The sequence below is a fragment of the Delphinus delphis genome, chromosome 4 (genome assembly GCF_949987515.2).
Source record: "Delphinus delphis chromosome 4, mDelDel1.2, whole genome shotgun sequence".
In the NCBI taxonomy this organism is placed as follows: domain Eukaryota; kingdom Metazoa; phylum Chordata; class Mammalia; order Artiodactyla; family Delphinidae; genus Delphinus; species Delphinus delphis.
Genome location: NC_082686.1, coordinates 106,238,606 through 106,262,231, shown reverse-complemented (window position 1 = coordinate 106,262,231; position 23,626 = coordinate 106,238,606). Strand labels below are relative to the sequence as shown.

The 23,626-nt window shown below is 42.8% G+C and overlaps 2 protein-coding genes across 3 annotated transcripts in view; one reads left to right on the top strand and one right to left on the bottom strand.

Moving 5' to 3' along the window:
- Positions 1–426: 426 nt before the first annotated feature.
- SHOX2 (SHOX homeobox 2) lies at positions 427–9,286 on the bottom strand. Of its 2 annotated transcripts, none has more exons than XM_060011228.1 (5): positions 8,716–9,286; positions 5,603–5,811; positions 3,198–3,255; positions 2,793–2,881; positions 427–1,246 (listed from the first exon to the last, which is right to left on the bottom strand). In XM_060011228.1, the coding sequence occupies exons 1-5, from the start codon at positions 9,062–9,064 to the stop codon at positions 953–955; spliced, it is 999 nt and encodes a 332-aa protein (XP_059867211.1). In that variant the 5' UTR covers positions 9,065–9,286; the 3' UTR covers positions 427–952. The 2 variants fall into 2 exon arrangements, with proteins under 2 accessions (XP_059867211.1, XP_059867210.1); XM_060011227.1 differs by having other exon boundaries at positions 427–1,210.
- Positions 8,313–23,626, top strand: part of RSRC1 (arginine and serine rich coiled-coil 1) — a 449,824-nt gene continuing 434,510 nt past the window's right edge. Inside the window, exons 1-4 of the mRNA XM_060011225.2 lie at positions 8,313–8,460; positions 8,774–8,989; positions 21,564–21,759; positions 22,057–22,182. Coding sequence (XP_059867208.2) covers positions 8,313–8,460; positions 8,774–8,989; positions 21,564–21,759; positions 22,057–22,182 — 686 coding nt within the window. The remainder of the gene's footprint in view (positions 8,461–8,773; positions 8,990–21,563; positions 21,760–22,056; positions 22,183–23,626) is intronic.

The following is a 23,626-nucleotide window of genomic DNA, read 5'->3' as shown; positions in this document are numbered from 1 at the left end:
AAGTAACATGCAAACCGGAATTTACTGTCAGCAGTCTGGACAGTTCTGCCATAATAATTTTCTCAGAGAAATCATCGTCTGTGGTATCATTTTTGTATTAATATTTTTTCTCTCCTCGTTTTTATACTGTCTTCCCTCTTCTTGCTCTTCCATACTGGTGGTTTTTAACTCAAAGCACCTGATTCAACGTAAAAGGAGGCCCGCCTCTCTTATCAAATTTCTTGTATTAAAGTGAACTTCGCAGAAAAAGGTCAGTTTCAAAACCTGTGAACTTCCCAGCTGCGTACATTTTTTTCATCTTAATTCTTTAAATAAGTATACCTCTTCCTTCTGTTTTGCCTTCTTAGCCCATTTTAAAAAACATACACTTTAAGTTGGTAACTCCCCCCCCCCCACCGCCGCCCCAATTCTCTCGAGATTCGTCCAAGTTCTTTTTCCATATTATTTAATGTACAAAATACTTCAAAATTTTTTTCTTTTTTGTTCCTTGGTTCTCTCTCCGATTTCAGCTTCTGACGAATAGCAATAAGTTCCCTTTCTCTGTTTATCTCTGGTTTGTCTTTTCTACTTTTTTTCCCCTCATTTTTTATTAACAGGATTTTTATTTCTACGCAAGAGTCCATCGTCGCAGTTCTGCCGTGAGCCACACACTCCTCTGTCCCAGCACTCCCTTGTCCAGTCTCTCTCCAGACCTCCCAAACCCAGCCCTACAAAGCCAAATTCTGGGCCCTTGGGTAGGTGAATGGTCAGAAGCCACGGAGCTGGTGCCCTTCTTGGGATCCCAGGTCACGCCCTCCGAGTCCGGGATGCGGAATGGGGCAAGGGGCAATCAGCGGGCGTAAAGAGGCTCAGCTCCCGAGGTCCGGAGCAGGTAACGGAGAAGCAGCGGGGCTCGGAGGGCGTGCAGGCTGCGCGCCGCGCTGCAGGCGCGACGTTGGCGCTGGCGTTGGCGTCACAGACCCAGGGCGGCCGCGTGCTTTTTGGCTTTCAGTCTGAGATCCGCGATGCTGGAGTTCTTGCTGGTAGTCTTGGCGGCAGCCGCAGCGGCCACGACGGAGGCGGCAGAAGCTGAGTCCGCGGCCAGCGTGGCGAGCGGCAGTCCGAAGGGAGGCGCGGGGAACATCATGTAGGGCGCGTGCGCGGCCAGGTGCGGGTGCAGGTGGTGGTGCGCGTGCGCCACGGCGCTGTCCAGCTGCAGCTGCGCCTGAACCTGAAAGGACAAGGGCGTCACGTTGCAATGACTATCCTAGGGTGACAACAGAATAGAAACAGAGCATTAACGGCGTCCAGCTTAGCTCGGGTAAGGCTGGGGCAGGGGACGGGAAAGGGGCATTTGGCTGACCTTATCAGTCTGTTACTGAATCTGGGGCGCCACAGGGATATTCCAGTGACCCTGAGTCTCTGCAACTAGCTCAGTGTGGCCTATCCCCTTGAGTCCCAGGGACTCCCGTCTGCAGGAATTGTGGCCGCCCCCTCGGGAGCTGGGTCGGTCAGAAGGCGACATTACTATTGTGCTAATACATCACCCTCCTGAAAATAACAATGTATATTGGACAGACGACGGGATGAGGGTCATTACCCTCCTCTTTTGATGCTGTCGTACACATTTTACCCTGCTACTAAAACACTGAAGTACCATTAAGCAAATTACAAAACTTTTAAAATGTCACCTAGGGAAGTTGTTGCATCTTCATCACAACTGGCACAATTGTTAGTACTTCTAACATTTACTGCTATTAAAATTACCTTGGGATCTTGTTAAAATGTGGATTCTGATTCAGAAGGTCTAGTGTAGGGCCAGAGATTCTGCATTTCTAACAATCTCCCAGCTGATGCTGATGCTGCAGACTAGGAGATCACCTTCTGAGTAGTGAGGGTCTCCTTTTAAGATTCCCCTCTCTCTCCAGTCATTCTCTCTTGCTTCAGAAGCCTAGCATCAGGATACCAGAATCCAGTGGTGCCAGGAGAGCTAAGATCTGCCTAATACTAACCCTCAATACACAGGTGCAGCCAGGTGTCTCCCCCGACCAGGACACTGGCATCTCAGAGTTAATTCATGACTTCACAGTCCTACGGAGCAGGGGGCCTGGCCATGGGGAAGGTCAGGCACTGGTTGGGAAAGGATTGCACCCTTAGGCTTGGAGAATGGGGAATTCAGAGCACTGGGATTTCCCAGGATTAAATCATTGCTGCAGGCTGTACTTTAAAAATATAGTCTTAAAGGTTTCTGTATGGCTAAGAAATGGATTGCAGCCGCAAGGTGTCCCTGGGAAGACCAGTGCTTCCCTCTCTACTAGATATGAAGCTTTGCAGCTTTAAAAAATCAAGTCTGAGCTGGAAGTGTATTTATTTATTTATTTATTTGTTTGTTTGTTTATCTTCGGTCAGAGACATTTAATGTGAATAAGAGATAGAAAACACCTAGAAAAATATTTAGAGAGTTGCCTTAGAAACACCTTAGGACTAACCTCTGTACTGGATCTGACAAAATCTTACTCAGAAGGCTTTTCCTTCCTCTCCCCAAGTGCAATCTTTAGTTCATTTTTAAAGGACCCGTTGCTGCCCTCAGGCCTCTGTGGGTTTCCCATGAGGACAGAAAGGACTAGGCATGTAGGCCCCTGACACTGTATAGGTTTTTAAAGGGGAGTAGGCCCACTATATCATCTGAAAATTTATCCTCTACCTGTATAGACACCTATATGGGGGCTCAGAGACAGGGGATGTTCAACAATTCAAGCAAATATCCAGGTCTTTTCACAGTTAAAAACAGGTTGAAACTGGGCTGTACTTGCCTGCTGAAATGGCATCCTTAAAGCACCTACATTGACGTACGGTGCTACTCTACAAGCTTCAAATTGGCTGGCAGCCCCTATGAGGACGCCTGCAAAAAACGGGGGAACAAAACACAATAAAGTGAGATTAACATGTCCAGCATTGTTTTCCAAGGTTCCAAATGGAACCAAGATAGAACTACTTCCTTTGGAATTGTACATTTATCTTCCTAAACTGCTGCTAAAATGAAAAGCAATGTAATTTACTCCCAAACTTTAGGACTCTCATTAACTGCCTTCGGAGCAGATTTTTAAATAAGGACCATAGTTATCTTTGACAAGGTTCTTTTCTGTCTTCATAATAACAACATCCCCTAATACTCTTCTTACTTAGAGTATCAAATGTTCTTTGTCTGAGAAGCATACCTTTATGCAGTTGATTTTCTTGTTTTCTACATTTAGCTCTTCGATTTTGAAACCAAACCTACAAAGTGGAGGAAAAAATAAAACCTAGATGTTATGACTCAGAGTAATGTTATAGGCAAGGATTGGGAGATATAGCAAGCAATCTTTGAATTATATACAAGAATCTTAATTTCCAAAGTTAAAAACATAAATAAATGACATAAATAGAAAGATTTCATATACTTTTGCGAGACAAGTTGTTTCTTGATAAATTACTGTAGTCCTGGTTTCATGTTTCCACAGTTAGAATCCCCAAGGCTTAAAACTCGCCCTGATACCTGATACTAAAGTGATAATGGGTTTAGATGTTTGCCCAGTAAGACCTGAGAAGAAAATGCTCATTAATAGCCTGTAATATTAATTAGTTTCATCTTCAAGAAAAACCAAACACCAAAGCAAATAGTGACTGTTTTTTGTTTTTTTTCCTGGGGGTGGGGGGGGATAAGAGTGGGGGAAGAGGTAATTAGTGTCATAAAAGCCTCACTACAAAGAAGTTTAGAATTTCTCTGTCCCTCTGTGCGGCAGAGTGTAACATGGTAGCAGAATAATTGTGCCATTATCATGATAATCTAATTTGCTTCTATAGAAAAAGCCACTGAGTACAGTTAGGGTAGTAGAGAAGTGTCCAGAAGATAGATCAAAATTTAAATAAAGTACGAAAAAATAAATACCAGCAATGAAGTTCACTTATTATGAGAAAAAAAGAAGAATATTCTGTGAAATGGGAGTGGGGTATGAATCAAGTAACTGCTGGATACTATCTTCTCCCAGATATTACCTTCTTAGATAAACTTGCCAACTTTTAGAGGCAGTATGGCAGATTTTAAGAAATTCAAATAAAGCTTGCTTTTATACTCCAATAATATAGCATTATGTTCCAATAACACAGCATATTGACTGATTCATAAATTAATGTTAAAAACATGAAAGTAAAATATTGCTTCAGAGCTTTCTTCTTGTTTTTGAAAGCAAGTGTCACAGTCAATGGAAATCTTCAAAAATTCCCCTGCCATTTAGTGTAGTAGAAGGGTAGATTTCATGCCAAGGTTGCATCCTTTGTGTACCTCACATGGCCTGAGGCTTTTGCCTCTTTTTTCCCCTAGAAGAGTTGGAGCTGATACACTAATGCTCACAACTGTAATAATTATCATCATGTCTTTAAGGGGTTGCTAAGCCTCTAGAGATCTCAGTGCGCAGAGCAAAGTAGGAGAGGCTTAAAAAGGAAGGCTCTGCTGTTGATGCTGTGATGACCAAGGCAGCCTATTATTACTTTTCCCCTTTAAAGTGACTGCTCTGTTTTTGTCCTGATCCTATTACAAGATGCGGGGAAGCCCCATAAGAATTGCATAGTTCGCTGCAGATGGTGGTCTCTAGCCCAGAGACCTAGGGAGTATCTGTTACAGTGATACTTTGTAACAGCTGCAGATGTTCAGGCCTAAAACTGCTCCATGTGTTCAAACAAATAATGACTATCATTTTCTCCTATTTTATTATTTGAGTGGAAATACAACCTGAAACATTTAAATTCGTTTTCCATAAAACTAAAAGGATATGTATGCATGTATGTATGTAATTTTTTTCCCCTTAAGCGCTCCTGAAGCCTACTTTTCCCATTACATTCACCGCCACAACCGGTAAAGAAAATCTGTTCCAATGCTAACTCCATTTAGTGTGGCACTTGCTGGGGTCAGATTTTGGAAATGTCAATATTAAGATATGTGGATTGTTTTAAAATCAAGTTTCTGTAGGTTCAGGTTCACTTCCCTGGTTAAGTGAGAGAACAAAGAGTGACCAAACGCATTTATTTCTCTGCTATTTCACACACAGTTTGAGATCAACCGCTAACGGCAGACTGTAAATTTGTGCACTTAACAGTTGCTAATTTTCTTTATAGTCTGTACATCTATAAACCTAATTGGCATATCCGCTTGGCAAACCTAGATCCCAGAGCAGACCCTCAAGGAAACCCAACTCCGCCGAACAAAATATTCGTTGTAACTTTTAAGGCATCCAGAAGATAAAACGTTTTCTGTGGGATTTTTTTAAGGCTTATAAAAGTAGGCCCATTAGGATTAAACCACATTAAAGGCATCGAGAGGCGAGGGTCGGGGGTGTGGTTTATAGAAACTCTGGGAGCAAGCCCAGCACAGCTTTCTTCTGCTGGGAACATATGTTGGGATGGGGCGGGGCGGCGGGGGGAGCACGGGAAGGCTTTAAGACCAAGATCTACTTTGGAAAATAAGACCTCTAGCAGAGACGTCGCTTCCCTTCTCACCTCACTCCAGACATTTGGACCCACACCCTCGTCGTGTGTACCCCAGGCATGCCCCTCCTCTGCTCCCCGCGACCTCCTCACAGGCGGGTACCTGCACTCGGGCCTCGGACAGCCCCAGCCGTTGGCTCAGTTCTTCACGCATAAAGGCGTCCGGGTAGTGAGTCTCGTCAAAAAGCCTCTCCAGCTCGTTGAGTTGTTCCAGGGTGAAATTGGTCCGACTTCGCCTCTGCTTGATTTTGGTCTGGCCTTCGTCCTCCATCCCTTTCGCATCCTCTTTGCGATCCTTCGGCTCCGGGGACACTGGAGGGGGCACCACGAACAGGACCGCACACGTACGTCCACGCGCGCACACAGCACACACACACACACACACACACACACACACACACACACACGAGACAAAAACAACACAGCAAATGCCATTACCAGATCTGTCTCCAGAAGGATGGAGGATCCTGCCCCCTCCCGGAGTTCCTGTCCAGTTCCTCACCCGGCTGCGAGGAAGAGGATCCTGGAGACGCGAAAAGATCAACTCTGGGCGGCCGCCCGCGGGCAAGGTGGGCATTCACCCACGCATCCCTTTTGCAACTGTGGCCTCAGCTCACCTCCTCACTATTCAGCCCACAGTCCCCTGCCCTCCCCTGAGAACACCAAATCAATTCCACTAACCCTCTCTTGCATTCACTCTCTCCCACTCGCGCACAAAAATCAAAAGAGCCGCACCGGGCGGGTCACAGAACGAGATGCTGGCAGGAGAGCGCAGCGAGGCCACGGACTGGCCTCTTACACCGGCCATTCCCAGAGTGCTGGGCCGTTGTCAGGCCAGCAGTGGCCGCCGCCGGCTCTCTTGTCTCTCTCAAACTTGCTGGTCTAATTTGGGAACAATTGGGCTGAAGGGTCACAGCCGGAGGACAAGATCCCGGGGCCGCATGGCGGGAGCCACTTTCCCGGGCGCTCTCTGCGGACCCAGGGCTTGGACCAAATCCCGCGGACGGCCCACGGACAGTCAGGCAGTCCCTGTCCCCCCTGCCGAATCCCAGTTGCCTGAGCAGAGGCGCCCACGCCATGTTGGCGGCCTGGAGGGCTCGCTGCCCACACCCGGCCGGAAGGCCAGAGGTGGAAAACCAGCTTCGGGGAGCCAGCGAAACAGACCGCTGTCTCTTTCGCTCCTTTCTCCCTCCCCATTGGAAAGGCAGACGCGACCCTGAACGCTTAAACCCACAGAGATCAACAGGTTCAAGCGGAACATTCGGGATCCTCGGTTTCTATTGGTTGCTCAAAGCCTTTTCATGCATCCAGCAGCTCGGATGTTTAATAAAATATGCATTTTTCTGCTCTAGGTTTGCACACATCCGTTGCCACTTTCCTGTCCTTCCTTCTCCTCCCTTTAAAAACAGGAGCTCCACGAGTGTGAGCATACAGGGACACTAGAGGGATGTGGAGATATATATATATATATTTAGGCCAAGGCATCGTGATCAGGGGAGCCAGGATCAACATAAGCTGCCCTCTGGAACCTTCAACCTCTGCGCCTGAGTTGGAGACTTGGGTTTTTAAGGTGCAAAAGCTGAGTTTGGATAATCGAGGCTGTTTGCAGTTCTTCCCAGCCCAGAATCCCGATCAGCATGGGTGTTAAAAATCATTTCCAGAAGAGCCGGCCTGCAGACAAATTAATATTTGCCCTGAGCTTGGAAATCAACAATCCCAGGACTTCGTTTGCCCACGGTTCAGACCCTAACTTCGTAGGGGGTGCCTGCTGGTGTACCCAGGGCCTCGAGCTGGGGACTCAGGCCCCGGAGGGTGCACTGGACCGCCTGACAGTTATGCTACCACTTTCCAAATTTAGGAGTACTTGGTACCCCGTCTGAGAGAAGAACCTCTAGAACTCAGCCTAGCTTGGCATTCTAGTTACCGTGATCTTAAGTGTTTCCCGCATATCTACTTCTCAAAGTTTGTGTTGTGGACGTTTGTCTTTCCTTAGGGAAGAAGTGGATACATTATAGCACAAACTGAAGCCAAGTTAATAGGAAAATATTTCCACAGATATTGCAATGAAATTTAAATATGAAAACACATCTTTCAGATTCTGCCTTTGGCTTTGTTTATTTCATGCCATCCACAGTGGAAGCTTCTCAAACTTTTGGGGCTTCAAAGAGAAAGATGTCCACATTTACAGTTGATTAACAGACTTAATATAATCCCTATTTTGCCCCCAAATTTCCACTTATTGGCCTAAACAAGAACAGACTGTTATAAACGACTTAATTGCTTGCTTAAATATGTGATTCTAAGCATGCCACATATTTCCTTAATTGGAAAAATATGGCAGCACACCAGTTACTGCAGGCACCAAGTGCCAAATTAATTTTATTGTTGAACTCTGAATTGGTACAGGACGCTCCACCATTTAGAAAAAGGCTTTTCCTAACACTTTCCTGGCACCAAAGGATTATCCCACCACAAAATCAGAGTACTGGATGATGCGACGCAGTAAAATTTCGAAAAACAAACAAACAAACAAAAAAGGAGCCTAACGCATCTCCCGAAAGAAACAGGTCACAGCCTGAACCTTAGCCTGCCTTGGTCTCATTCTACCTTCACAGCTCTAAGAAAATGGGAAGTTTGGGGCCCTAAATTCCAGGCAGCCAGGGTCTTCGCGGAGTTAGCGGCGGCACGAAATCCGGGGCGACTCCAGGGTGAAATACCAATCAATCTCTCTGTCTCTGTATCTCTGTCCCCTTTCTCTCTTTTTCTTTTTTTTCTCGGGCCTAGGAAAGGGGCTCCCGCAAACTCGGCGCTAGATGCTAACTGTAATCCCGCCGCCTGGCCCAGCTAGTGCCAGCACCCCCTTTCGCAGCCCGGCCCAGCGAACTTCCCCATCCGCCTGCGGGCCGTCTGGGCTGCGGGCCCATCCTCCCGTTGGTGAAAATGCGTTTCGGTGGAATGGGAGTAGCGGGAGCATCTGAGAAGGGCGCGCGCAAACCCCACACGCCCCCCCTCCCCGCACACACATTCGGACCCCACCCACGACCGTGCACACCATCGGACTCCCACCCCTCCATCCTCACTCCAGCTTCCAAAGCTGGGGTCCAAGAGCCCTCTCCGCGTCCCGCCCCCCTCCCCGCTGGGCCTTGGTGTCCTCTCCCGCCCGAAAGGAGTCAGGAAGGCGGGAAGGGGAACCGCGGCCGGGGGTCAGGCCGTTACCCTCGGTGAGCCGCGGGCTGCCCGGCTCCCTGCTTCTCTCGGCGGCGCCCATGTCCAGCTCCCGGACGGGAGAGCGCGCTCCTCCAGCTCCTCCGCCCGCTCCTCCTCCTCCTGCACCTCCTCCACCTCCTCCGCCTCCGCCTCCGCCTCCTCCGCCGCCGCCGCCTCCGCCGGCCGCCCGGACTGCGGGACTGCTGCGGTCGTCACGGCCCGGCTCCACGCAGCCGGTCGGCTCCTTGGCCCCGCGCAGCGGTCCGCTCTCCAGCACCTCCCGGTACGTGATAGCCTCCTTCTTCTCCTTCACTTTCTGGTCAAAAGACTTCGAGACGAACGCCGTAAGTTCTTCCATCGCCGCCAATGCCCGTCAGCCCCGCGCTCAACGTCTCCCAGCCGAGCCCAGCTCTTTTTTTCCTTCTTCTTTTTTTACTGCTCCAGCCCCCCCAATAATAACACATCAATGGGACAGGGGTGGGGGAGGAGTGGGAGGAGGAGGAAGAAGAAGAAGAAGAAAAAGAAGAGAAGAAAGAAGAAAGAGGAGGAGAAGTAGAAGGAGAAAAAGAAGTAAGAAGAGGAGGAGGTGAAGGAGGAGGAGGAAGAAGAGGAAGAGGGAAGGGGCGGGGGCCGCGGGAGGGAAATGGGAACTGATGCTTCCCTGCCGGAGCGCGCTTGTTCAATGTTAAGATCTTTGACAATTCTTCCTGCGGAGAGTTCAGATCTGATAGCAACGCAGCGCTTGAAGTCTCACTATTTATACTTCGCAAAGGCGGCCCCTTGTTCTGAGTAAATTACCTCCCCTTCGCAACTCGGAGGGAGACCCTTCCCGGGAAGCACCCGCGCCACTACCTGGGGGTGGGGGAGTGGGGGTTGGGAGGTGGGGGTGATAGGGAGAGAGGGAGGGAGGGAGGGAGGGGGAGGAGGAGTGAGAGAGAGAGAGAGGGAGCGAGTGAGAGAGAAAGAGAGAGAGAAAGAGAGAGAGAGAGAGAGAGAGAGAGAGAGGGATTGAGATTGATTAAGGCTGGAGTACAGGGGCTGGAGTGTGAGTGAGGACAGCGAAGGGGGACCAGAGGGAGTGGGAAGAAGAGGCAGACAGTACAGGTTTTCAGATACCTCGGCCGCCTGCGCTCTTGGCCATTAATTCAGGATGACAAGAATCCATAATTAATTTAATTAGGCGTGGATTTTGCGTTGGTGTCACGGCTTACTTAAACACTAGGGAGCTGGACTTATTCCGCCGGGGCGTGGTCAAAAGGAAACTGACAAGTGCGCGATTCCTGGAGTCAATAGGGTATCCCGACTTGGCATCCGACCCTATGTCCTCGCCGGGCGTCAGGGTGCAGCGCAACTGCTCGGCCCCGCATTGCTGCCCGGCAACCCTGCCCTGCATCAGGCGCCCGGGACCCCAGTTCTGTATCCTGACCCGGTATCCCGATCCTACATCCCTACTACCCCGACCCGAAACCTTGTAGCCTGGCATCCTGGCTTCACAACCCTGCCGAGTCAGGGTCCTTTCCAGTTTCTCAGGCGAGCGCAGCTCCTTTCAGGGGCTTCCGGGCCCGCGGCTAGAGCTGAGCCTGGGTCTTCACCAAGCTCCCTGCCCCGGGGAGTTTGTGATTCACCCCATTATTCGCGTCCTGGGGACCGAGCCGACTCCTCTACGGACAAACCCTGCTCGAAGTGGCTGGTTTGTTTAACACATTTCCCGAGCAGCTGTTCCCTGACAGATTCCATTTTAAAGTGTTTCCTTAGCGCTTGGTCAAGGACAGTTTGACTTCGTTCCCTCTTTGAGGTCTCAGGACCCTCACCCTTCTCCCTTACTCTTTGCACCCGGACCCCTCCCACAATGAACTACAGAAACTCTTCTTTAGCATCCCGGGAAATATTCTAATTGATCTCCTAATTTTGAAAAGAAAATGATTGTCCCTCTTTGAGTTTGAAAAAAAATCGATGTTAAGTTTGTGGCCCATCTAATTTATGTACCGTGGATTATTAAAAAAAAAAAACAACCTCGCCGGGAGAAAAGCACCCCCCCAAGCTACGATTTAAAATATATTCCTGGACTATTTACATCGAAACTGTTATATGGAAGGACACATCTATATTCCCGCGTCATTTGTCCGTATTGTGCAGGACAAAGCTTGCTGTGAGAATTGTGGCCGTATATATACCCCTCACATAAGAATATTTACATATGAAAAAAATATTTACATATGGAAAGTTATATTTACCTGAGTGTGTAAACAAATATACCTCTTCAAGTGTGGCTTTGGGGACATTTTTGAGTAGTCTGAATATTAATGCAGTCTTTCTGATGTTAAAGGTAACTTGTTCGTTTTCTTGGATCTTATACTCTTTGTAAAAATAAAAGCAATTATAGAACTTTGATTCCTATATCTTCCACCCATTGGTTAAGGCATTAACACAAAGTTAACAGATAATTTGAGAAGTTCCATCAAAGCAACTGAAACGTGTAAAAAGAGAACACAGTTACAACTTAATACATTAATGTTTCTAGAATGTATGTAAATAGAAGCTATACGTAACTTTATGTCATACCACACTACTCAGATTAAAATATTCAGTTAGTGAACTTAATGAAGATGGAAATCACACTCTTTAGAACTGTTACTTTGCCTTTTTTCTCTTGAATTCTAAAGTTTTTTTCTTCTTAAAACATTTATTTCATTTATTGCTACTTTTAGGAAAAATAAGATCTTTAAGTTTCCAGTATCAATAGCTTTTAGGTATCAGTAAATTACACGAGTGTTTGCTTTTTATTATACTACAAGAGACTCAAAGTACTCACTTTTCAAAGTTATATGAATTTAGAAACATGATTTTACAGTTAGTCTTGGGTTACTATTTGTGATCACTTTACTCCTGATATTATTAGAGGGGAATAACCATAAAACTTTAATCCTTTATGAAAATCCGTTTTTAAGGTTATTTAGCAGAATGACAAATAATGGGATCAGCTAAATGGATGTGGTGCTCAAATAGCTCTCAAACTGAGGTGTTAAATGTATATTCACAAACAGCTCCAAAAACAGCCATTATTAAAAGTATGGTAAGGGATCAGGAGGCTCACCAGCTACTTTTTTTGCCCTTTCAAGCACATGACTTTTAAGTCTGAACTCAAAATCCATCTACTAAGCTTGAGGGAAAGATGAACACTTTAAAGTTAATTAGGGAAGGCTTGGATACAATAGTTGTATAATTCACACGAAATAGATTTTCTCATAGATCTTTCTGGCGTGTTGCTCTTAGTATATTTACAAATAGTGGCGTTCCTATGAGATGGAGCTAAGAGAGATCTGTAGTATCTAACCACGGATTCCTACTGGCCTAAGGGAAGTTTAGTTTAAAAAAACCCCACCAAACCCAGGTTTTAAAATCATATACTAATAAATGCTCACCAAGTTCTAATGATGTTTCTTTAAATAGCAAATATTTTCCGAGGACAAGACATTTCAAAATGCATTTCTGGTAAAAACAAACAAACGAACAAAAAAATTGAGAGTAAAGTTCAGTTGACAGCCTGCAGACAGATATACAGTTTCCAATAAAATTCAGGACCCCAAAGGTTCATTTCCACCGCCCACTCCCCCACCGGCTCTTGAATTATTTAAAATAAACATGTAGTACTGTAGTTAAGCTTTAAAATGGTTCCTCAAAACAGGTTAGTTAAGGTACAGTCACTTATGAGAAATAAAATTGTGGAGGTGGTTTTCTCCATCTCAAATGTCTGTGGAAAACTGTAGCTTGGGTATACAGCAGTTGTGAACGAGTTGGTTCTCACAGTCGACCCAAACCAAGGCCAACAATTTACCTCCTTATCGATGCTTACTTATAGTAAATAAGAGAAAAATGATGTTCATGCAAGGACATAAAGTCGTATGAGTTACAGAAAATGCTGAATTGCTTTCATTTGTATTGGTTTAAATAACAACAACAAAAACCCCTACACATTTAATTTATTTTCCAGAAGAAACCTCCTTTCCCTGCCTCGGGCAGTTTTCTCCCATTCCGCAACCAACCAGTTACTTTAACGTGAGAAAAAAATTTGCGCCCAACCTGTGCCTTCACCTTCAGGGCAGAAGAAACGCCGACTTTTAATGCATTTTTGCAAATAAATCATTACAATTTAATCACACACGACTCTGACGCTATACAGACACACTCCCATGATTTATTATTGTTGGGCCAGTTTCCTCCTCCCCCAGCGTGAGATAATCGATTTTGCTACGTGTGGTTGTCTATATAACTTCCTATAATGCAGATTGGTTTACTGATTATCTGTGACGATAACGACGGTGACTAAGGCAATAATACTTTTCAGTCCCCACCTTTATTGCTTTTTGGTAACAAGGAACTCAAATAATCAAGCAAGCAAAACCAACACCAAACAAAAAATTGGCGGCGTGACAATCTACTCCCTCGGCACTCCTAACGCCTGGCAGCCTCCATCGATGCACTCGAAAGCTCGGCTGACGCTGCCTGGCGGTGAAACCAGGAAGGCGGTGAGCTTAAACTGAAGTAAGTTCTGTGGACGCCGGCGGCGCCCAGATTTGAAGAAACGTTTCCAGATCTGCGGCGCTTGTAAGTCTACGGGAGGTGTAAGCCCGAAGGCCGGAATCCAGGTGATGCCCGCGTCCGGGGCCTGAGAGGCGGCGCCTGCAGCCGAGGGTTTCCGAGGCCCTACTCCGGCTTGAGGCGGCGCGGGCTTGGCGCAGTCTGTGTACGGGAGGCAGCTGCAGCGGCAGCTGCGGGGGGTGGGGGGTGGTGGGGGTGCTGGCCCGGCGGCGTGCCGAGCGGCGTAGTGCGCAGGCGCCTCGCACCTGGAGGAGTCTGACCTTTGAGGACCAAGCTGGGGCCTTAGGGGGGTGGCAGCTATCGGGTGGTACGTGGTCGCAGGCCTCAGGCTAGGCCCTGAGTCTCGAGGTGGTGAGGGAGAGTTAGCCACCTGTTTTCCGCCTCCGTTCCTCAACACCTCTCGCACCCCTACCCACACCGCCAGTCCCTGATCCTTGATAGCTGCTTTTGGGTTTCTGGGTTCGTCTTGTAAGGGGTGACCGGTGCTTCGTCACTAGCTATAGGCAGGGTGGAGCGTGAGGCAGGCTGCAACCTGGCGTACTCTGTCCCATCCACTCCGTTGTCTCTACTTTAAATCCGCCTCCCCTTCCAACTCCGCCCTCCCTCCCCCGCCCCTCCCCCACCGCCACTTCCTCCTCCCCCTCCCTCACGCTCGCGCGCTGAGAGGAGAGAGAGTGCTGGGTGAAATACACTTTCCTTCCTTAACAAATAAATATACTCGCCTTAAACGCTCATCTGTTTTCTTGACTTAAGGGCTTGTGGCCTTGTGGTCATAGCCCAAGAGCATATGGCTACCCTTAAACTGTTTCCTTTGGTGAGAGGTTATAATGCACTGTTATACATGTTGCCTGCTTTTGATTTTAGGTCATCCTGAATTTCTCTTTTAGAGGTTGTATATCTTTAAATGCACAGTGGAGGCCAATTTCTTTTTCTTTTTTGCATTTTCAGAATTAGCAGTAACTTATTTGTATTTCAACTAACTAGGTACTAGGTAGTTAAATAAATTAAAATGTCTCGTGGTCACAAAAAAGTATTCAAGTTGTCATCTTTGGACTTAACCATAAAAGCTCTAAGTGAAGGAGGTACACAGAGTTTTCAGGTTTAAGGATTGGAGCAGATATGACAGGTGCAACCCTGTGAGGAAACTGGGTATCCTTTGAGAGCCCCGTTAGCCCTAGGGTCTATAAATATTCACTTTATTTGCAGACACAGGAGATTTCCTGCTAAGTGATAGCACTTTATTACTGTATGTTCTTCAATAAGAGGGCTAAAAATGTTTGAAACTGAAAAAGATAAAGGCAGCTGGCACCTGTTAATTGGCCTTACCAACTTGACTAGTCTCAGCAGAGTTGTGTTATGAATTGGAATACTTGTGTAATAAGATTGTTGTATTAGATGTATAGGTATATTTTCTGCCTTCATTTTCACACCAGTGGGAGGAAATTCGTATGACTGATAATGTTTTTTTAAAAAAGACGCTAGTCTGCATATTTTTAGTTGTGCTGGGAGGAGTGTTTTGATAATTCTGTATCTCTTGAGTTTTGCTTTATTTTGCTCATTAAGCTAGAATTTTACCTTAGTTCTTTTATTGCCTTGGGTGGTTCTCTGCTTGTTTGTGGATTTCTTCCTATGCTAAACGGTGTTAACCCCGTTTTTACTTTTCTCTACCTCTTTGAGGTGGAATTCCCATTGAAATGACTGTTCCTCCCCCCTCCCCTTTGGTCATGTGTCCAAGATCAAAAAGATTATAGTTTGATATACTGTGAATGAGTAGTGGTGAAATAATTATAAACTGTCATGTCCTTTAGGAATCTTTGTTCTCTCTTAACTGCCTGCTTTCTGAAAAAGATAACTGCTTATTCTACCTTTATTGATTACCAGACAAAGGAACTACTTGTGTATGCTTTTAAGCTGTCTTTTGAGTGAACACATTTTGGCTCTACATCTTCAATCGGTCACCTAAACTTTACAGTAAGATGTTTTTGTAAATTGATGTCCTACTGTAGTCATTATGTCATGGCTTCAGTTCTATAGTGGGAGTAGTTGGATATGGTTTGAAACCATGAGACTACAACCAGGAAGTAATAGAGGCTAGAGTGAGAACAGAAAACTGAGAGCCTTAGGAGATGTGTCCTTGTGTTGCCTTTTCTGCTTACAGATAGATTGAAAAATTGTTAAGTTCTGGGATTCCTAAAAATCTGTGCTCAATTCATCATTTCTCTTATCGGAAAGAGCTATTAATGGGTCTTTCCATGTGTTATACCTTACCAATGGAGTTAAATATAAACAGTTCTTCTTTACTAGGAGTGTGTGATATAGATTGACCACCATGACTTGAATGAGCAAATATATTCAATTATATGCTAGAGACATTATGGAAATCCAGAGGTAAGTATGAATCTAGGGAATTCAGTACTGTCATGGATAGAGAAGACAGTTTGTGGATCTACCTCTGATTTGTTCTTAGTGTTCACTTTCTTTTCTGAATAAATATTTGAAGTTAACTATAATAAAGAAATGCAGTGGCTTTTTGCTTTCTCTTATTGAGATTAATTATACTTCAGCATGATTTTTTGAAATGTAAATGTGTTACTTGAAAAAATATTTATAGATTTATGACAGTGATTTTTTAACTTTTTTCACCCGGTTGCTTTAAGGAAGGATTTTATATCTTCCATTAACTTTTATGAGTTAATGTAACCATTCTTCTAATATGTATGAATTATGTTATTTGAAATTAAAACATAGAAAAAATTTACACCCATCTCTCAATCTCTTTTTTGGTCACCAACAAGGTACATAATTAGATGTATGTCGTTTTCTTTTTTTCCTACTTCTTTATTCCTTCTATAGGGACTTAATAAGCTGGACAAAAATGGAGAATGGAAATGACCGTGGGTACCTTAGAGTAGTGGGTCTCACAGTTTTTAGTTTTAGGATCACTTTAGATTCTTGAAAGTTATTGAGAACCCTATGAACTTAAAAAAAAAATTATTTATTTGTTTATTTACTTTGGCTGCACCAGGTCTTAGTTGTGGCATGCGGGATCTTTAGTTGCGGCATGCATGCGAGCGAGATCTAGTTTCCTGAACAGGGATCCAACCTGGAGCCCCTGCATTGGGAGTGGGGAGTCTTATCCACTGGACCACCAGGGAAGTCCTGAGGACCCTACAAACTTTTATCTACATGGGCTATATCTAGAAATATTGCCTTACTAGTAATTAAGCCAGAAAAATTCGAAATATTTATTAATCCACTTAAAAATAACAATAATAAATCCATTACTTGGTAACATAACATATTTGATATGAAAAATAGCTATATTTTCCAAAACAAAACAAACTTAGTGAGAAAAGTGGCATTATTTTTCATTTTTGCAAATCTCTACTATCTGGCTTAATAGAAGACAGTTGGATTCTTATATCTGCTTCTGCATTCAGTCTATTGTGATGAGTTTTTTGAATGAAGTATATGAAGAAAATCTGGATTCACACAGATATGGTGTTGGAAAAAGTAGTATTTTAATAGCCTTTTCAGATAATTACTTCTTTAATACTACTCCAGAACTTGACAAGTAGTTTCTTAAAGGTTGGTTGCAATGTGTTATTTGAAACTATATCAATGACCTTTTCATGCTTACATTAAAATCTATTGGTCTGGGCTTCCCTGGTGGCACAGTGGTTGAGAGTCCACCTGCCGATGCAGGGGACACGGGTTCATGCCCCGGTCCCGGAAGATCCCACATGCCGCGGAGCGGCTGGGCCTGTGAGCCATGACCGCTGAGCCTGCACGTCCGGAGCCTGTGCTCCGCAAAGGGAGAGGACACAACAGTGAGAGGCCCACGTACCGCAAAAAAAAAAAAAAAAAAAAATTCTATTGATCTTTCTGGCACTGTGAATGGATTTTTTACTCATATATGATTCTGTGACATCATGCATTGATCTGTTGGAAAATACTGGTTCACTGAGTTATGCATCTCTTCCAGATATTGACACCCTTCATTATATAATATTTAAAAAATTCCCATATGTTAATATCACCATTGATATCATCAATCTTTAAGTGCTGAGAAGCTGTCAATCTCATGGTGACAAATACATGTTATCCAACATTTTGATTTTTGCTTGAGAGCTCAAATTTTATCATTGGCAACAAATTGACACTCCTTGAAGTGAAAGACTCCCTTAATTCATTTTTGAGAAAATGTCTGTCAAATACCCAAGTCTGAATAATCATAGTCAGTTCTTTAAAATAAATAGTGTTTCAGGATAAAAGCAGCTAGTTCAACTTGTAATTCAGCTGCACAAATACTTTTCTCAAGGTAACCATCGTTCTTCAGTATGCAGCAGCAGTTATGTGTATTTCCTAATTCATCACACAGAATATTAAGATGTGTTCTCAAGGGTTGAAATTTAATAAAATTAATGACTTTTACTGCTTTATCAAGGACATTCCTAAGTGCAACTGCCTTTTTTTTTTTTTTTTAATAAACTGTGTGTTGCAGTGAAGAATTCAATGACTGCTAGTACCATTTGGCCTCATTGCCTTGATTCCCATTAAAGCACCAGCAGTTTTGCCTACCATTGCTTCTACGTTATCAGTGCAAAAGTCAATACAGTGAAAAAGGTAAATCATGTTTTAGTATTATAATAAAAATAGTTTCGACTTGTTGGATCCTCTGAGGTCTTAGGGACCCCCGGGGTCTAGAGAACCACTTTGAGAACTGCTGTTAAACTGGAATGTAAGCTCCTTGAGGGCAAGGATTTTTCTCTCTTGTTCATTTATGTATCCCTTGTACCTGGGCCTGCTGTCATCCTGGAACTTTTTAACCTATCTCAAGTGTTAGACCACTTGTTTTCTGAATCTGGGTCATCTTTGTTCACTCTCTCCTTTTGGTAGAGCACATCCTTCAGTACCCTCCTAAAAAAGGGTGAGTGTGAGGTGTAATTTTGAGCCTTTGCATATCAGAAAATGTCTTTATTTTGATCTCATATTAGATCTATGATTGGGCTGAATATAGATTGTAGTTTGAAAATAATTTTCACTTAGAACTTTGAAGGCAAGTCACCATGGTTTGCTGTGTTGCTGCTGAGAAGCCCTGTGCCTTTTATTGTGATTCCCCATTTTTTTATCTTTAGAAGTTTAGGATCTTCTTTGTACTCCTCATTTCTAAAGTTTTATGAGGTATGTCTGGTATAAGTCTTTAAATTCATTGTCCCAGGGATTTAGGGCAATTCATATCTTTCAATTCTGGAAATTTTTAAAATTATTCTTTGGATGTTTTTCTTTATCTCTTTTCTATGCTTTGTTTCTTTCTGGAATGCGTATCAATTGGATATTGGACTTCCTGGATTGATCCTCTTTTACCTTCTGTTTTTTATCTTTTTATTTTTTTACTTTTCATGAGTGCTTTGATAGTATCTTCTAAGCCTATTGAATTTCTTAGAAATTATCATTTGTTTAAATTTTAAGCTTTCTCTCCTGTTTATGGATGTTCCTCCTATTCTTGTTTGCTGGATCATCTTCTCATATATTTCTGAGGATATTAACTGATTTTTAAAAAAATTTCTGGCATGTTCCTGGTTTACTATGAGTTGCTTTTTTTTTTTTTTCTGTTTGGCTTCTGTCTCTCATGATGAAGTCTTTCATCACATGATTGATTTTCCTTTGTTGTATAATTACTAAAAAGTTAACAAAAAAGTTTGTAGAAAGAAAGTTTACTGTGGGGAATTCCCTGGTGGTCCAGTGGTTAGGACTTCTTGCTCTCACTGCCAGGTGCCTGGGTTCAATCCCTAGTCGGGGAACTAAGATCCCACAAGCTGCATGGCGCGGCCAAAAAAAAGAAAAAGTTTACTGTGTTCAAGGTTTGGGCTTGGTTATAATACTTGCATAATACTTATGTGTCTTCTTCCAGGTACTGTTTAGTTTTTGGAGAAAAGAATCCTCTATCTGAATTCTTGGATCCAAGCACACACAGGGCTACAGTATTTACTGTTAGATTGTAGACTTTCACTTAATCCCTTTAACTTTTAGTTGAGCATCTCTCTGCCCTTTTTTACTGTGCCCCTGGACCTGGTGCTTCACTGTTTCATCATTTTTCCAAAATAAACCACCTCTTCTGCTGGGATTGGGGAATAGTAGTCACTTATCTGGGTTGGATGGCAGAGGGGACCTGGGAGATTACTTTTTTTACAGGCTTTCAACCAATTCCCTTGTTTTTTAGTTCTGTGCCTCATTGTGCCTGCTGTGGTATCTGGTGTCTCGAATTCCTGATCCTTTCTGATTTTTGCTATGTGAATTGGCTTTTCTCCTGTTGGAATTCTCTGCAGTTGCTTGATGTTCAGCTTTCTTAGCTCTAAATCCTGCATCTGTTTTTCATTTGCTAAAAATTTGTTGACATGTCTTGTCTACTGTTCGTGTTGTTTTCTCCTCTGGTCTCTTTATCCTTGTGCATTTATGCTTTTTTATCTTTTACTCTAATTTTAGTATTTGTTAAACCAGATAATAAATAAAAACTCATCTTAATTTATATGGTTATTTGTGGGTAAAGAAAATTCTTAACTGTTTAAAGGTGAAACCAAGAAAGGAAGAAAGACAGGAAATGAGAACAGTTAGATGATCACTATTACTCAATTATGTACAAATTTCTTAATGAAAATACAGACACACAGAGATATGTGGTTACATATGATATATAATAGATATATGGATATAAATATGTAAATGGATATTATATACACACATTTAAATATATATATGTATATATGTACATATATACTATATGTATATGTAGGATTTCCTAATCATAGTATCTTGAAAGCTGGAAAGGATCATGGTGATCTTATATGCAGTACAGTTTTGTTTTCAATGAGGAAACTGGCTTAGATATGCTAGTGAGTTACTGAATATTTCAAAACCAAGTTTTCCCATTGTTTTGTTGAACTGTGAAATGTTAGAAATGTGAACAACTTTGAGGTTCAGAACTATATTTAAAGTCTAATTCTGGCTCCAGGTAAATAGCTTTAAGTCTTGAATTGAGTTATAATAGTGATTTTTCAACTTGTATTGCATTAGAGTCAGGGAAGGGATGGCTCACCTGGTTCTGAAAGCAAAGTTGTAATTTAATGTATTGCTTTCTTTAGAGTAATGATATTTAACTTAATTTGAGTAAATATTAAAGGAAAGTGTGAGATTTTTGTTTATCTGATCCATGAACTATTTATCCTATTATATAAGATGAATCTTGCTTTTATGTGACATTGAAAGGTAGCTAATACTTATTTTAGTAAAAAAATAAAATCGCGTATGAGAATCTAACTTAAAAGTAAGACAAGTAAGCTTCTTATAAGCTAAGTTACTGCCTAAATATAAAAATCTTATATTCTATTTGTGTAATTTTTTTCTTTTGTATACTAAATATACAAATATACCATAGCCATATAGAATATAATTAAAAAAGAGAAAATTTACCCAGTTTCCTCACTTAAATGTTATCAGTTGTCTTCATTTTTGCTCTTACTTATTTATACATAGTTTCTTAGTCTCTGTACATGCAGTTTTAAATAATGCTATAATGAATATCTTCATGAATATATCTTTTAAGAAAAACTTTCCAGATATATTCCTAGAAATAGGATTGCTTTGTCAGAAAAGTAGCAACATTTTTATGACTCTTTATTTAAATTGCTTAATTGCTTTCTGGAAGGATTATATCATCACTTTATATAGATATTAGTAGTGTAAAGAGTTGACTTCATTTTTGGTACTTTAGTTAACAATACTTCATCACCTTTGGTACATTATTTAACATTTCCTCCCTCAAATTTCACAAGTGACGTGGTGAGGGTGTATTGATTCAGTTTTTTTTTTTTTTTTAAATTATTTATTTATTTATTTATTTATGGCTGTGTTGGGTCTTCGTTTCTGTGCGAGGGCTTTCTCTAATTGAGGCAAGAGGGGGCCACCCTTCATCGCGGTGCGTGGGCCTCTCACTGTTGTGGCCTCTCCCGTTGCGGAGCACAGGCTCCGGACGTGCAGACTTAGCGGCCATGGCTCACGGGCCCAGCCACTCCGCGGCATGTGGGATCTTCCTGGACTGGGGCACGAACCCGTGTCCCCTGTATCGGCAGGCGGACTCTCAACCACTGCGCCACTAGGGATGCCCTTAAATTTTTACATAGTTAAAAAAATTACTGTATTGAATTTCATCCATTGTGCCATTATATTAGAAATAATTTTCTTTGAATTTAAACCTGTAGAAATGGGACGCCGGTCATCTGATACTGAAGAAGAAAGCAGAAGCAAGAGAAAAAAGAAACACCGTAGACGGTCTTCTTCAAGTAGTTCTTCAGATAGTAGAACATATAGCCGAAAGAAAGGTGGAAGGAAATCAAGGTCAAAGTCAAGATCTTGGTCCAGAGATCTTCAGCCTCGCTCACATTCTTATGATAGAAGGTGATTTTCATAATTTTACTTATGTAGTAGTGAGAGTAACATTCTTTAGAGTTCGTATGTTTCTGTGCTTTTAATTTTTCTGGGTAAAACACTTTTCTTTTTGTAGTTATATATTTATGAGTCTCAATCCCCAAAGGGTTTTGTTTTGTTTTGTTTTCCCCCAGGCCCAGCACATGAGTCTTCATCCTTTGTGTATTCTTTGTAGACGGGAAGATACAAACTGGTATAGTTCTCATACCATATTAGTATCTGATAATATTTGGGAGGCAAGTAATATTTGATTATATTTTATTTCAGACGCAGGCATCGATCGAGCAGTAGCTCTTCTTATGGCTCTAGAAGAAAACGAAGTCGAAGTCGTTCAAGGGGTCGAGGGAAATCCTATAGAGTTCAGAGGTCTAGGTCAAAAAGCAGAACAAGAAGGTATGCCATATCAGATATTTATTGCTTTGTAACACACTGTCCCCAAATTTAGTGACTTAAAGCAATAATCATTTTTTTTTTCATAATTTACAGTTTTGACTGAGCTTAGCTAGCAGTTCTTCTGCTAGTCTCATCTGGGGTCGCTTATGTGGTTCTAGTTATCTGATAGCTTGACTGAAACTGGATGGTCCAATGTGGTGTCATACAGTATCTGGCATTTGGTGCTGGCTATTGGCTGTTGGCTGGGGGGTTCCTTAGTTTCCCTGTCGCTTCTCATCCTCCAGTAGGAATGGCTGGGCTTTTTCACATGATAGAGGAAGTATTTCAAGAAGAACAGAAGTTGCAAAATCTCTTAAGGTCTAGCCTCAGAAATAACCCAGTGTGTTATGGAGTGAATGTTTGTGTCCCCCCTAAATTCATATGTTGGAGTCCCAAGCCCCAGTGAAATTGTATTTGGAGATAGTGTCTTTATGGAGCTAATTAAAGTTAAATAAGGTCAAAAGGGTGAGGTCCTAATCCAATAAGGCTAGTGGCCTTATAAGAAGAGAGAGAGAGATCTTTCTCTCTCTTTGAGCACGCACTCAGAGGAAAGGCCATGTGAGGACACAGTGAAAAAGTTGCCATCTATAAACCAGGAAGAGAGCTCTTATCAGGAACCAGTCAGCTGGCATATTGATCTTTGACTTTACAACCTCTGTGAGAAATATGTTTCTGTTGTTTAAGCTGCCCTGTCTATGGTATTTTGTTATAGGAGCCTGAGCAGACGTGATGTCACTCCACCTGCATTTTCTGGCTGTGCTCAAGGGCAAATAATACAGAGCATAGCCTATCTGGAGAGAGTTGTACGTTTTGGATAATGCTAGAAAATATGGTTGAATCGGATGGGGACCATGGTATGGAGGGACTTGATAGAAGCAGGTATTCAGAAATTATTGAAGGCTTTTGAGAAGAAGAGTGCTAGGATAAAAACAGCATTTTAGGAAGATCAGTTTCTTTTCTCTGTTTAGTTTTTCATTCTATTAGGCTCTAGTTGTGGGGGTATATTAGCAGCCTGATTCTATTATCTGGGCATAAAATTCTATAAATCTCTCTGAATCTGAAGTTGGATAATAGCAGTAAGTCCAAATGTTTAACTTTTCTGGCCTTGTATTATTTGGCCTCAGCCTCCTCTCCTTTGTACACACACAACATACACACAAGCCATTCTGTGTTACATGCCTTTTGTTCTCCATCTATGTCTCTGAGTTGCTAGCTTTGTTTCTTTGAGCGTGCTCTTTCTTCCAGTTTCTTATATTATGTCTACTTTGAGAAGTTTTCCTACCCTTTAGTGTTCAGTTCTATTTAATCTCTAATTTTCTTCTTCCTTAAATCCTTTTTTGATTTTTACCTTTTCACTCCCAAGTCAAATTTAATCCATCCTTTCTCTGACCCACCATCACATTTG

Bases quoted from the DNA above. Each gene is read 5' to 3' on its own strand.
- SHOX2 (XM_060011228.1), bottom strand. From the start codon at position 9,064: ATGGAAGAACTTACGGCGTTCGTCTCGAAGTCTTTTGACCAGAAAGTG. The intron at 3,256-5,602 runs GTACCCGCCTGT...TCCACTTTGTAG, and splicing joins TGTCCGAGGCCCGAGTGCAG to GTTTGGTTTCAAAATCGAAG. The intron at 2,882-3,197 runs GTATGCTTCTCA...CGTTTTTTGCAG, and splicing joins AGAAAATCAACTGCATAAAG to GCGTCCTCATAGGGGCTGCC.